General features: G+C 69.8%; 2 protein-coding genes across 2 annotated transcripts; both read right to left on the bottom strand.

Moving 5' to 3' along the window:
• Positions 1-3,610: 3,610 nt before the first annotated feature.
• FOXS1 (forkhead box S1) lies at positions 3,611-5,891 on the bottom strand. The gene has a single exon (XM_084538135.1). The coding sequence runs from the start codon at positions 5,085-5,087 to the stop codon at positions 3,693-3,695; it is 1,395 nt and encodes a 464-aa protein (XP_084394261.1). The 5' UTR covers positions 5,088-5,891; the 3' UTR covers positions 3,611-3,692.
• A 103-nt stretch (positions 5,892-5,994) lies between these two features.
• LOC311445737 (interferon regulatory factor 4-like) lies at positions 5,995-9,040 on the bottom strand. Its single transcript, XM_084538127.1, has 8 exons — positions 8,702-9,040; positions 8,269-8,458; positions 7,914-7,957; positions 7,709-7,811; positions 7,310-7,411; positions 6,840-7,235; positions 6,600-6,718; positions 5,995-6,502 (listed from the first exon to the last, which is right to left on the bottom strand). Exons 1-8 carry the CDS (start codon positions 8,873-8,875, stop codon positions 6,362-6,364), a joined length of 1,269 nt encoding a protein of 422 aa, XP_084394253.1. The 5' UTR covers positions 8,876-9,040; the 3' UTR covers positions 5,995-6,361.
• Positions 9,041-11,566: the final 2,526 nt, after the last annotated feature.

Raw genomic sequence — 11,566 nt, 5'->3', positions numbered from 1 at the left:
CACCCCTGCCCTCCGCTCTGCCAGCGGGGGAGCGGCGCAGCCTCTCCTTCACGCATTTCCCCCCCCACCATCCCCGTTTTCTCAGCCAGATAAAGGCGAGCAGCCCTAATGCAGACCAGCTGGGCTGCGCTCCCCCCCCTCCCCTGCTCCTGGCAGGATTGCTTCAGCGCTGACCACCAACACACAGGAACTGCCGGCCGCCAGCGGGGCCGTGCCGGGGCCACCGTGTGCCGGGGCAGCGGGTGCTGCGCCCGCTCCTCGCCCAGCCCTCGCCCCCTCTCCCCGTGGCCGTGCGTTCCCCCGAGCCCCCCTCCTCGCAGCACGGCCAGGGGACGGCGGCCCCCAGCTTTGCAGCCTCCAGCCTTGCCCCGTGCTGGCTGGCACCGGGCTCCGACCCCAGCTTTGGTTTTGTGCCATGGAGTGAGGGCTGTGCACGCTGCGGGGCTGCCGGTGCCCTCCGTGGCTGCTGCAGAGCCCTTGGTGCTTGGCCCGGGGCAGGGATGGGGGTGGAAAGCAGCCCCCCAGCCCCGCTGGTGGCAGCAGGTGGATGTGGCTTTGGGCTCGGCGCCCCAACCCCTGCCCGGGCTCGCAGCATGGCTTGCAGGGCCCTGCCCGCGCGCTCGGCTTCTTGTAAATAAATGTACAGGTCTGAGAGCAGCCCCGCGCCCTGGGCACCGGCTGGGGGGGGGGCATTAAACCCCTGGGGGTGCGCATCTGGCAGCCAGGAGCTGAGGGATACGGCTCAACACGGGGCTGGGAGGCTGAAAGGGGGATCGGGTGGGCGGATGGATGGATGGAGGAGAGGATGGATGGATGGACAGAAGGACAGAGGTGTCCTCACAGCTTCAGCACCGCCCAGGCAAAGGCTGGGGGGGGTCCCGCTGAGCCTGCACGCGGAGCCCCCAGCCCCACACACACCTGGGGTCCATCCCCGGGGTCCACCCCGTGCCCCTCCGTCCGCGGCTGGCCCCGAAGCGGTTAAGGCAGCGCAGGCAGGGTCACCACTGGGCCCAGGGCGTCCCCTCCCAGCCCGCTTCCTGCCGGCAGCCTTTGACCAGTTCCTGCCGGTGACCACCCTGCGGTCCTGGAAAACAGCGCGGCCCCATCTGGTTCCAGTTACGCTCCGCGGCGGTGACGTCTCCTTCCTGTCTGGGCCCCAGGAGCCGAGCGTTGCCCTGGGCCGCGGGGGCTGCAGAGCCCGCTGCAGGGCGGCCCCGGTGCCGGTGCCAGTTCCCAGCCTGGCCGGGAGCACGGCTGAGCCACGGCTGCCCCGGGGTGGGACCGTGCGGGGTGGCCTCTCCGGGGGGCACGGTGCTGTGTGGGCACACGCGGGCACCGACACCCCTAGGCTGAAGTGATGGGGACCCCTCCCTGCAGCCTGCTTTGGCTTCCTCAGCCCCATTTCCAACCAAGGACCCCCGCATGGGTCCCCTTCGTGCCTCCATCACGGCAGTGGGCACGGTGATGGGGCTGCTCCCGGTCCTGCATGCGCCCACGGTGCTGTTCCTCACGTGGGGTTCCTCGTCCCCGTGGCCCCACCGGCAGCGCAGGGCTGAGCCCCAGGGGAGAGAGGGCGAGCGGGCGATGCCGCACACCAGCACCCACCACCACCAGCACTGGGACCTCTCCTGGAGCTGGGGGCTCGGGATCCTGCACCGGGACCCGTCGTGGCGCGGTCCCCGGCCACGGCATGGCCCACGCTGGGAGCGGGTGCATGGGCTGGGGGCCAGGCCACCCACCGCGAGCCGGCAGCGAGCCGGGGAGGAGGAAGGGCAGGGAGAGGAGCGGGCCCACGGCCAGGGCCAGGGCTGGTGCTGGGGAGCGGGGCCGGGACGGGCAAAGGGAGCCCTGGAAGCGGGTGGTGGCACAGGAGGTGGCCGGGCTCTGCCCCGTCCCACCCCGGTGAGCTCAGGGATCAGCGATGCCGGGGGCTGCAGGCAGCAGAGCTGGGGCTCCGCTGCCCTCGGGGCCACGCTCCCAGGTCCCTGCAAACCCCAGCTCCAACCCTGCTGCATCCTTTATGGGGGCACCCATCCTGCTGCAGCCCCAGCACCGAACCGGGCACCTCGGCACCCCGTGTGTGTGTCTTGGGGACGGGTCCCCATCCCGGGGACAGCGATGGGCTGGGTCCCGCCGTGCTCCCAGCACCGGGCTCCGCGCCCGGCTCTGCCCGGGGGCCGTGGCCGCGCGTTCCCAGGCAGAGGCTGGGAGCCCGGGCGGGCGAGCGTCCCGGCCGCGCTGTGTGGGAACCAGACGGCCCCTGGGCACGGCTCCGCGGCGCTCGCTTCCTCCCTCGCCCCCGGGGGACCGAGCGAAGGAGGGGGCTGAGGTCAGCCGCGCTCGCTGCAGACGGCTCCGGAGACGCCAGCATGATCTAGGCGCTCAAATATTGTTTTCCACAGGGGAGGGAAGGAAAAAAAAAAAAAAAAGAAAAAAGATTAGAAAAAAAAGGAGAAAAAGCAAAGCCCAGGGACGAGTGACCGTCGCTGCTGCAGCGATGACGAAGAGCAGCCCCTCCTGCCCTGCCCGGGGCTGGGATGTGGCCATGGCCCGGCAGCGGCCGTCTGGGCTGATAACGGGGCTGACGCGGTGCCGGTGCTCCTGGTCCCTGAGTGACGCCAGCACCGGCCCTCACTGAGACCCCCGGGGCCTGGCTGAGCTGTGTCCTGCTCGCCTTGTGGAGCCGGGGTCTTGGCCACACACATCACGGAGAGCCCCCCCCAGCGTCCTCCTCCCGTGCCCACCACAGCCCCATGAAGGCAGAGCGGGATCAGCCGGGGCAGCCCCGTGCACCTGCATCCCCCAGCCTGGGGGCATTGCCCCCCCCAGGGGGTCCTTTGCCAGGGGCAGGGAGAATTGGGACATGGGCACAGGTCCCCACTTGGCCAGCATCGCCCTGACCCAGCTCGGGGCTGCGAAGGCAGCGGGATGGCTCCGTTCTGGCGAGGTGGCGATGCCGACCCCAGCACACGGAGAGGGGCTGGTGGCCACGTCCTGGCCCCGGGGCTGCATGGGGACACCACCCCATCCCGCCCCGTCCCACCCCACCCCAGCAGAGCCCAGCCCGTGCCCAGCCTGTCGGTGGGAGCAGTGACTCAGCCGGTGCCTCCTCACCGGCAGCCGCCCGGGATGATTCAGGGTGGAGGAATCCTGCCGGGACGCAGCCGTTCTCCTCGGCCGTTCCCACTGCAGCCGCAGCCGTGCCCGCGGGCAGCCCCGGCACAGCCTGGCACTTCAGAGCCCCCTGCTCAGGGAGCTGCGGGGTCCCCCGTACCCCCTACACCATGCCAAGCGCCTGCGCCCCGTCCCACAGAGCCCCTACAACCCCCCCAGCAGCTCTCCAGGTGGGTCCCCCACCGAGGCCGGCACCACTGGTGCCACACACGCAGCACGGGGTGAAAAGCCAGGCACAAGTGAGCAGTGCGGGGTTTGTGGGGCCACGGGGCTCACTCCTGGGGGGCAGCACATCCCCCTGCCCCTTGCCGATGAGGTTGGGAGCCGTGGTGGGTGGCCTCGGGGAGACGTGTCCCTGGATGGGAACAGAGCAGCCCCCGCTGCGCCCCTGCCCGCTCCCCAACCCGAGCAGGGCGCAGAGATGACAGAGGCAGCGTGGGCGAACGTGCTTTATTCCGCCGCTGGAGCCCCGCACGGTGCTGGGGGAGGCTGTGGGGGGGGGAAGGGGGAGCAGTCCATCACTCGAAGAAGAACATGCCGGGTGTCCTGTAGAGGCAGTGGGGCAGCCCCAAGGGGTAGCCGCTGCCCCCCTGCAGCGGGATCGCACCCCCCGCGCCCCACGACTCCTTCTGCTCGCCCGCCCGTGGCCCCGCAGCCCCGAAGGGCGCCTGGCGGGGGGCAGGGGGGGCTGCGGCGGGGGCTGTGGCCAGGAGATGCTCCAGCGCCGTGCCGCAGGGCCGCTCGTTCACGCAGAAGCTCAGCGCCTGCACCCGGCACTGGTAGCTGCCACCCAGAGCCTCGGGCCCCGAGCGGCCGAAGGAGCCGAAAACGGGTACGGGGGGCTGCTTGTAGCCATCGCCGTCAAGGAAGCAGGGCGCGGGGGGCTTGCCCGCACCCAGGAGGGCGCTGGGGAACATGGGGGGCACCTGCCCGAAGGGCTGACCCAGCCCCAAGGTGGGGGTCGCCGACTCCTTGCACTCCAGCTCGCCCCGGGGGGACGCGGTGGGGGCCGGGGAGTCCTGCGCGGGGTCCCTGGGCTCGGCGGGCAGCAGGGCACGGTGCTGCGCCGGGCGCTCGCCGGGCACCGGGTACTGACCTGGCCGGGGCAGCTGCAGAGCCGCCGGGAGCCCCCCAAAGGCAGTCTCCTTGGGTTGGGGGGGGGCCGCTGGACGGCTCTCCGGGGGGGCCCCATGGTTTGGTGGGCAGCACGGCTCCTTGGCGAAGAACGACCCCTTGGGCTGCGGCGCGTCCGGCACGTACAGGCAGGGCTGCCTGGCCCCAGGGGGGGGCCGCCGGGCGCAGGGCTCGGGGCACCCCGGCACCCCTCCGCCAGCACCCTCGGCCAGCTCGGGGGGGCCCAGCAGGCGCCCGGCGGCCACCGGCGAGGCGAAGCCGCCCTCTGCCTTCCCCTCCTCGCTCGGTAGGGCAGCGGGCGGCCCCCGCGAGCGGTGCTTGGGGGGCTTCCTGCGCCCCTCGTCCCCCTCGGCGCCCGGCGCGTCGCGGAGCCCCCTCTTCCTGGTGAAGCGGCGGCGGCGGCGCAAGAAGCTGCCGTTCTCGAACATGTTGTAGCAGTCGGGGTCCAGCGTCCAGTAGTTGCCCTTGCCCGGCTTCTTGTCGTCGCGGGGCACCTTGACGAAGCACTCGTTGAGCGAGAGGTTGTGGCGGATGCTGTTCTGCCAGCCCTGCTTGTTCTCGCGGTAGAAGGTGAAGCGGCCCATGATGTAGCGGTAGATGCCGCTCAGCGTGATGCGCTTCTCCGGCGTGCTCTGGATGGCCATGGTGATGAGGGCGATGTAGCTGTAGGGCGGCTTGGTGGCCTCGGGGACGGCCGGCGGAGAGGGACCGGGGAAAGGGCCGTCGGGGGCCGGCCGGCCGCGCAGAGCCGCGCTGCCCACGGGGATGTCCGGCTGCATCCTCCCACCCGGCTGCAGCCGTCCTGCTACTGCTGCTGCTGCTCCTGCTTCTGCCGTCCGGCTCCGGCCGAGCCCGTTAAAACCCCGCAGCAGCCCAGCCTCCCGCGCCCCGCCGGCGAGGGGGCGGCGGGCCCCTCCTCTCCGGGACCGCGGGGCCGCCCAGGGCGGAGCGGGGGCCCCATGGTCCAGCGCCGGTCTCTGCGGCCGGACGCGCCGCCAGGGCCAGCCCTGCGGCCAGGAGCCAGCGGCCACGCGTTGGCACCGCCACGGCCTCCCCAGGGCACGGCCCCGCTGCCCCAGCCCCTCTTCCCACAGGAGGTTCCCAGGGTCTGGGGCTCATCCTGCCCGGGCGCTGCTCCCGCGGGGAGCTGATGCTGGCAGAGTGCAGGGGCTGCAGCGTGTAGGATGGGGGTGAGCTGCACCTCGGCTCCCCGGCTGCCTCCTGCCCTGGGGTGGTGCTGGATCCCTGAAATGTGTGGGATCCCTGCAGTGTGTGGGATCCCTGCAGTGTGTGGGATCCCTGCAGTGTGTGGGATCCCTGCAGTGTGCCAGGTCCCCGTGCCACGCCGTGTCCCTGCACCGTGCCCAGCTGGTTGGGGACAGCGCCTCCAGGGTGCGCCACAACCCCCGCTCCTCACCCAGCACCAGGGGAAACTGAGGCACGTACTTTTGGGACACGGTGCCACGCTGCAAGGGCAGCTAACGGGCGCCTTGCCTCTGCTGCAGCCACACCACGGGGCCAGAACCAGAGGGCAGGACGGGTGTCGAGGGAGCGTGGCTCCCCGCAGGGTGCTCAGCTCCCGCTGCCCTGCGCTGTGAGGCTGTGCCCGGCTCAGCTCCCCCTGCTGCCCGCACCCGCCTCGTCCCGGCACCCCGCGGTGCTGCTGGCACGGCCCCAGCCCCAGGCTGCAGTAGGAAACACAACCTTTATTCCTGCACACCACAAACAGCGCGTCCCCGCGGTGCCAAGCACAAGGATGGAGCTGGCTGTCCCCCCGCCAGCCCGGACCGCTGCCCTGCGCGCCCAACAAGCACCCAGCCACCCCCCCCAGATGGTTCCCAGCAGTTCTCGGGAAAAAACACGGCTCCTGCTCCATCCAGCATCCACCCACCTCCGACCCCGCCGTGCCAAGTGCCCCGCGCACGGCCCCTTGTGGCATCGCTGCTTGGAGGCCGCTCGTCCCCAGGGCCAGAGCGCAGCTGTGGGGACGCTGAGCACCTCGCCCCGCAGCCGTGAGCACGGTGGAGGCTTCGTCGCGCCTCGGCTGCCCCGCTCAGGGCTGGCAGAGCTGCTGGAGGACGTGGACGATGTGGCCGGGAGCGCCGGGGGCACAGGGCTGGGGGCAGTCGCGCAGCAGCGTGGGGCCGATGCGCTGGGCGTGATGGAAGAGCTCCCGCGCGAACACCGGCTCCACCTGCGGAGGCACAGAGCCGCCGGGAGGATGGGGTCTGCCCCCCCCAAAAACCCCCCAGCTCGTGGTTGTGGCGAGCGCCACCCCCGCGGGTACTCACGTGGGCCATGATGAGCTTCTGGAAGTGGTGGCTGGCGCTGGTGGGGTACTCCTCGCCGAAGCACAGGTGGATCTGGTACTGCGGCGCCGGCTGCCCCTGGCTCAGGTACCTCCGCAGCTCTGCAAGACACCGGCCGCTCGCACGGGTCCCCCCCCGACGCCGTGCCGGGGACGGGACCTGTCCCCAACGCCCTGGGGGGCTGGAGGTCCCCGAGGGTGGCAGGGGGCTGCGGGCACTTACGCTGCAGGAACTGCTGCGTGTCCAGCAGCTTGTAGGTCTTCTCCCTCTCCAGTTTGTTGGGCCAGTCCCGGTGCGGGGCCAGCGGCCCGTTCCAGTACACCCTGCCCTGGCACTGGCGCTTCATGAAGACCCCCTCGGGGGCCACCCACAGCAGGACCCCGCGTTCCAGGTGGGGCAGGAGCCTCTCCAGCACCTCGGTCACGCCGGCCACCCGGCTGCTGCCGCCCAGCGCCCGCGGCGGGGGGAACTCGATCTGCTCCATGCACGAGGGGCCGTAGAGGCGCTCGCTGGCGGCCGGCTCGGCGCGGGAGGCGATGCGGCAGCCCTCGGCCGTGCGGGTGGTGAGCTCCTTCACCAGCACGTCGCAGTAGTAGAGGCGGACGTGGAGCCAGCAGTCTACGGTACAAGGGGGGGTTAGCACAGGGTTGGGGGGGCACCGGGGGCTGCAGCCCGGTCGGGGCAGCTCCTACCTGAGTGGTTGACGTCCTCGACGGGGAGGTAGGACGGGGGTTTGGGGAGGAAGTGGCCGTGGGTCGGGTTCCAGCCGTAGAAGGCTCCCCGTATGTGGTACCCTGGGTCGGGATGGAGACGGCAGAGGGATGTGGGCAGCTGTCCCCGGGGGGGTCCTGTCCCAGCCCCAGCCCCCAGGGTTGGCGGGGGCTTCCCGCAGCTGCTGCACCTCGTTAAATCCCCCTCAGTGCGCAACCAGGCAGCTTCATTTTGGGACTCATGGGGGGAGCCCCAGCCTCCGTGTCCATTCCCACGGTCCCAAGGCTCTGGGAAGCGGGGTGCCTCCGGGGAGGCAGCGATCCCCTCCTACCCCAGCCCCATCCTGCGTGCCCCCACCACCCCCAGGGCTCTTTTCTCACCTCGCTCAGCCGGGTGGGCAGAGAGCAGGGGGAGCGCAGCCGCGTGGCAGGACCCCCCGGCGCCCCGCACGCCCTCCTCAGCCGGGCTCCCCGCGGCACGGCCCTGGGGACGAGAGAGGTGGTGGTGAGGGCCAGGCTGGCAGCGGGGGCACCTGAGCCAGCTCTGGACCCCCCCCAACACACTTTTAGGTGGGGGCTGGCTCACCTGCGGGTCCTCGCCGGCTGGGGGCTGCGGGCCACCATCGTTCTCTGTGGGGAGTGAGGAAAAAAAAATCACTGAGCCCCACAGACAGTGGGAACGGCCCCCGGGGAGGTGCTGGCTCCCCAGGGAAAGCAAACCCAGCCCCGACCCGCAGCGGGCGGCCAGGGCACAGCCTCGGGAAGGGCTTTGTCCGAGAACAGCCCAGGGCATCGCAGAGGAAGAGGAGCGGGGAGGAAGAGGAGCGGGGAGGAAGAGGAGCGGGGAGGAAGGGTCCCGGGCGGCGATGCCCGCGGGATACGGGGCTGGCACCGGGTGTGAGCCCCGAGGCTGAGCAGGCAGCAGGGTGTCGGGGCAGTACCTGCGTCGCGGGCGCCGTCGGAGACGATCTGGTACACCTTGTAGGGCTCGGAGATGTCGAGCTGGCTGCGCTCGGGCACCTCCTGGAAGTCGGTGCTCTTGTTGAGGGCGCAGCGGAGCCGCGTCTTCCAGGTGGACGGGTCGGCCTTGTCCGTGCCCTCGTGGTACTTCCCCTTGTACACGGCCCAAGCCTGCGGGCAGGGGGGGTTGGGGGGGTGGGCTCGGTGCTGCGGGGGCTGCCCGGACCCCCGGGCCGAGGAGGGATCGAGGGAGGGGATTGGGGAGGGGGGAGCCCACGCGTGGGAGCCCTCGAGGCTGAGCTGGGCGGCCAGGGGGGGTCAAAACCGTGGAGCAGGGGGCGGCGGGGAGCCGGGGGAGCCCCTTGGGGTGCGGAGCCGGGGGTGCCCGGGGGGTGCCCGGGGGGGGGTCCATACCCTGAAGAGCGCCGCGTCCTGCTGCTGCCGGTAGTCCTGCTTGGCCGCGTGCTTCCAGGGGATGCGGAACAGCGTCCTGCGGCCGTCCTCCCAGCGCAGCCCCGGGTAGCGGCCGCTGTCGATTTGGGCGATCAGCCACTCCTTCAGCCGCATGGGAGACCCCGGCTCCGCCATCGCAACCCCGCGCCCCGCGCCCGGCCCCGCGGTGCCCTCGGGAGCGCGCCGGGGAGGCGAAAGCGAAGGCGCGTCGGGGAGACTTTCGCTTTCGTTTTCCCGGACGCCGCTTTCGGTTCCTCCGCTGCGCCACCGGGATCCCAGCCCCGGGGGGGTGGGGGGGGCACCGAGGGCACCCGTGGGCACCGGTGGGCACCGGGGACCCCCCCCTGTGGGGACTGTGCCTGGGGGCTGCGTGCTGCGGGGAGCCCTGCCCGCCGCCCCCCGCTGCTGCACTGGGCACCGGGGCACCTCTCCGAGCCCCCTCGGGGCTCCCCACGCTGCCCTCGGGGTCGCCCCTCTCCCGGCTTTTGCATCCATCTCTGAACCCCCGGCACATGGCTGAGCTGGGGGGGACTGGGAAGAACCGGGGGGCACCGGGGGGAAGCAGGATGGGAACGGGGATGGAGGGGCCTGGCCCATCTCGTGCCCACGCTGCCTGCCCGCTTCCCCAGGGGCTCCTGGCACCGGTGGACCCGCGGGTGGGCACGTTGCTCGTGGCCACCGTGCCTCTTGCTGAGCTCGTGCAGCGTCGCGGGGGCTTTTTGCTCGTGTGGGTGGGATGAGCGGGGGCACATGGCCCCACACGGCCCCTTTGCCCCCGGGTGGCTCCCAGGCATTGCTCCCCGCTGCCCATAGTAGGGCCTGGCCCTCCCTGCGGCCAGGATCCCTGCTCAGCCACCCCATGGGAAGGAGAAGGGGTGGCGTGTGGAAAGCAAACTCCACGGTCAGTAAGGTTTTAAAATAGGTAACGTTTATTCAGCACTGGGGGAGTCCCACCAAAGTCGTGCACGCCCCAACGCGGCACTTGCCTTGGTTGTGGAGAAGAGTGACGGGCATGAAGCTTCTCGAGACACCCGTACATACGCATGACTTATCCCTGCTTTGTATTAAAATTAGTTCCAGGGACTCGTTTTCATCGATTCCTCCTATCCACGCCTGCGCAGCGCTTTCTGGTAGTGGTCACCGGGGGTCGTGGGGATGAAGATGAGCGAGTCCTCCTCCTCACCACTGGTTGACCTCTCGTCTCGGCGCAGACTCATAAGCTCCTCAGCTTCTGCTTAAACTGCAGATTCGGTTTCAGTTGGTTCTGGAAATGCGTTTCCTGTTTCTATCAGGAACTGTTTTTCATGAGAAATCTCAGAATTTCCTGTTTCAGTTTCTTTGCACAATAGGTGAATAGGGGAAGACACAGTACCTGTCCCTCAGCCTGGCTTATTTACTGAAATTCCTCCGGCTTCCTCTCGCATGTTCATGAGCCTCTTATTGACTAAAATTCTTTCGGGGGGATCTCACCCCAGCCTCCCCTGGCCCACCCCAGCGTGGCAGCCGTGTGGGCAGGCTGGGGGGCAGTGTGCCCGGTGCTGCGGCCGCCTCTGCAGCTCCTCCATCCCCGCTGCCCGGGTGGGTTTCCTTTCCAGTTCTGAGTCAGAGAAAGTTGCCTCTTGGCTAGGAAGCAGACAAGGCTCCCGAGAGCCAGCAGGCTGCTCTGAGCTTGAAATCCTCGAAATGAATAAGCGGTGACACTGTGCCAGGCTCCGGCCTCCCCCTGCTGCCTGCGCCCAGCCCCGGGCTTCCCCGCAGGGTGTGGGGACGGGGACACAGCCCCGTGGCACAGAGCACGTGGGGCTGTGCAGGGTGTGCGAGCCAGCCACGCTGGCAGGGTTTTTCTGCTCACTGAGCCTGCCTTTGGCCTCTCCACTGCAGAGCAAGGCCTGCCTGCCCTGCCTGCCCTGCCTGCCCTGCCTGCCCTGCCTGCCCTGCCCCTGTGCGCTCAGGGCTGTGGCTAACCCGAGCCCTGCCTGCACCCCGCAGGAGGCAGCGGTGCCGAGCGCTGCAGGTTGTGGTTTTGGGGAGGGGGCTGGGGCAGCAGGTAGAACCCACCGGCCCCGGCTCGGTGCTGCTCTGGCCAGGCCAGCGTTTTGGGGACACGGGGAGGGGACGCTGAGCGGCGCAGGAAGCCGTGCTGGTCTCTGCGCCAGCGAGCAGGGGATTTCCACGGGCGGCTCTGACGCATGGGCTGAGCGCCAGCCCTGTCCTGGCCCCCGACCCCATGCTGCACCCCCGGTGCTGGCCCCTGCCAGGAGCAGCGGAGCAGGGGCAGTGCCCTGGCCCTCTCCAGCCCCCTGGCTGGGGTAATTCGGGTGCTTTCTACCAGGAAAAGGGCCTGGGGCTGAGGGAAGGGGGATTTGCATCTCCCCTTTGTGCCTTGGGAGATGAGGCGATGCCAAGGGGCTGTTGCACAGCCTCATCTCAGTGGCTTGGACGGATTAGCCCCAAGCCCAGGAGCTAGTCCAAGCCCACCGACTCCTCAGCCACACAAAGCCCGGCTGGATAAGCCTTGATCAGCTGGGAAACTCTCTCCTAAGAGGTGGTGACATGCAGGACCAGAGGAAGGTAATTACCCTGCCATCAGGGGAGATGCTCAGAAGCGTTTTCCCGGCTGTTCTGCTCCCTGCACAGGGAAGGTGAAGCTGCTTAACCCTCACACTTTGCAGGCTGAAATGCGCTTCAAAGGCAGTCAAACATTAACTCGCAGCTAACCCTGCCCTTACCTGTTTTTTTTTTTTTTCCAATTGTGCACACCGGATCTGCCAAAATAAATATGTTTTTGCCGTGCGGCGGAGCTGGACCTGGAGATGCCATTGCTCT

The sequence above is a fragment of the Aythya ferina genome (assembly GCF_964211825.1).
Source record: "Aythya ferina genome assembly, chromosome: 16".
Lineage (NCBI taxonomy): Eukaryota > Metazoa > Chordata > Aves > Anseriformes > Anatidae > Aythya > Aythya ferina.
This window is presented reverse-complemented; position numbering and strand designations above follow the sequence as displayed.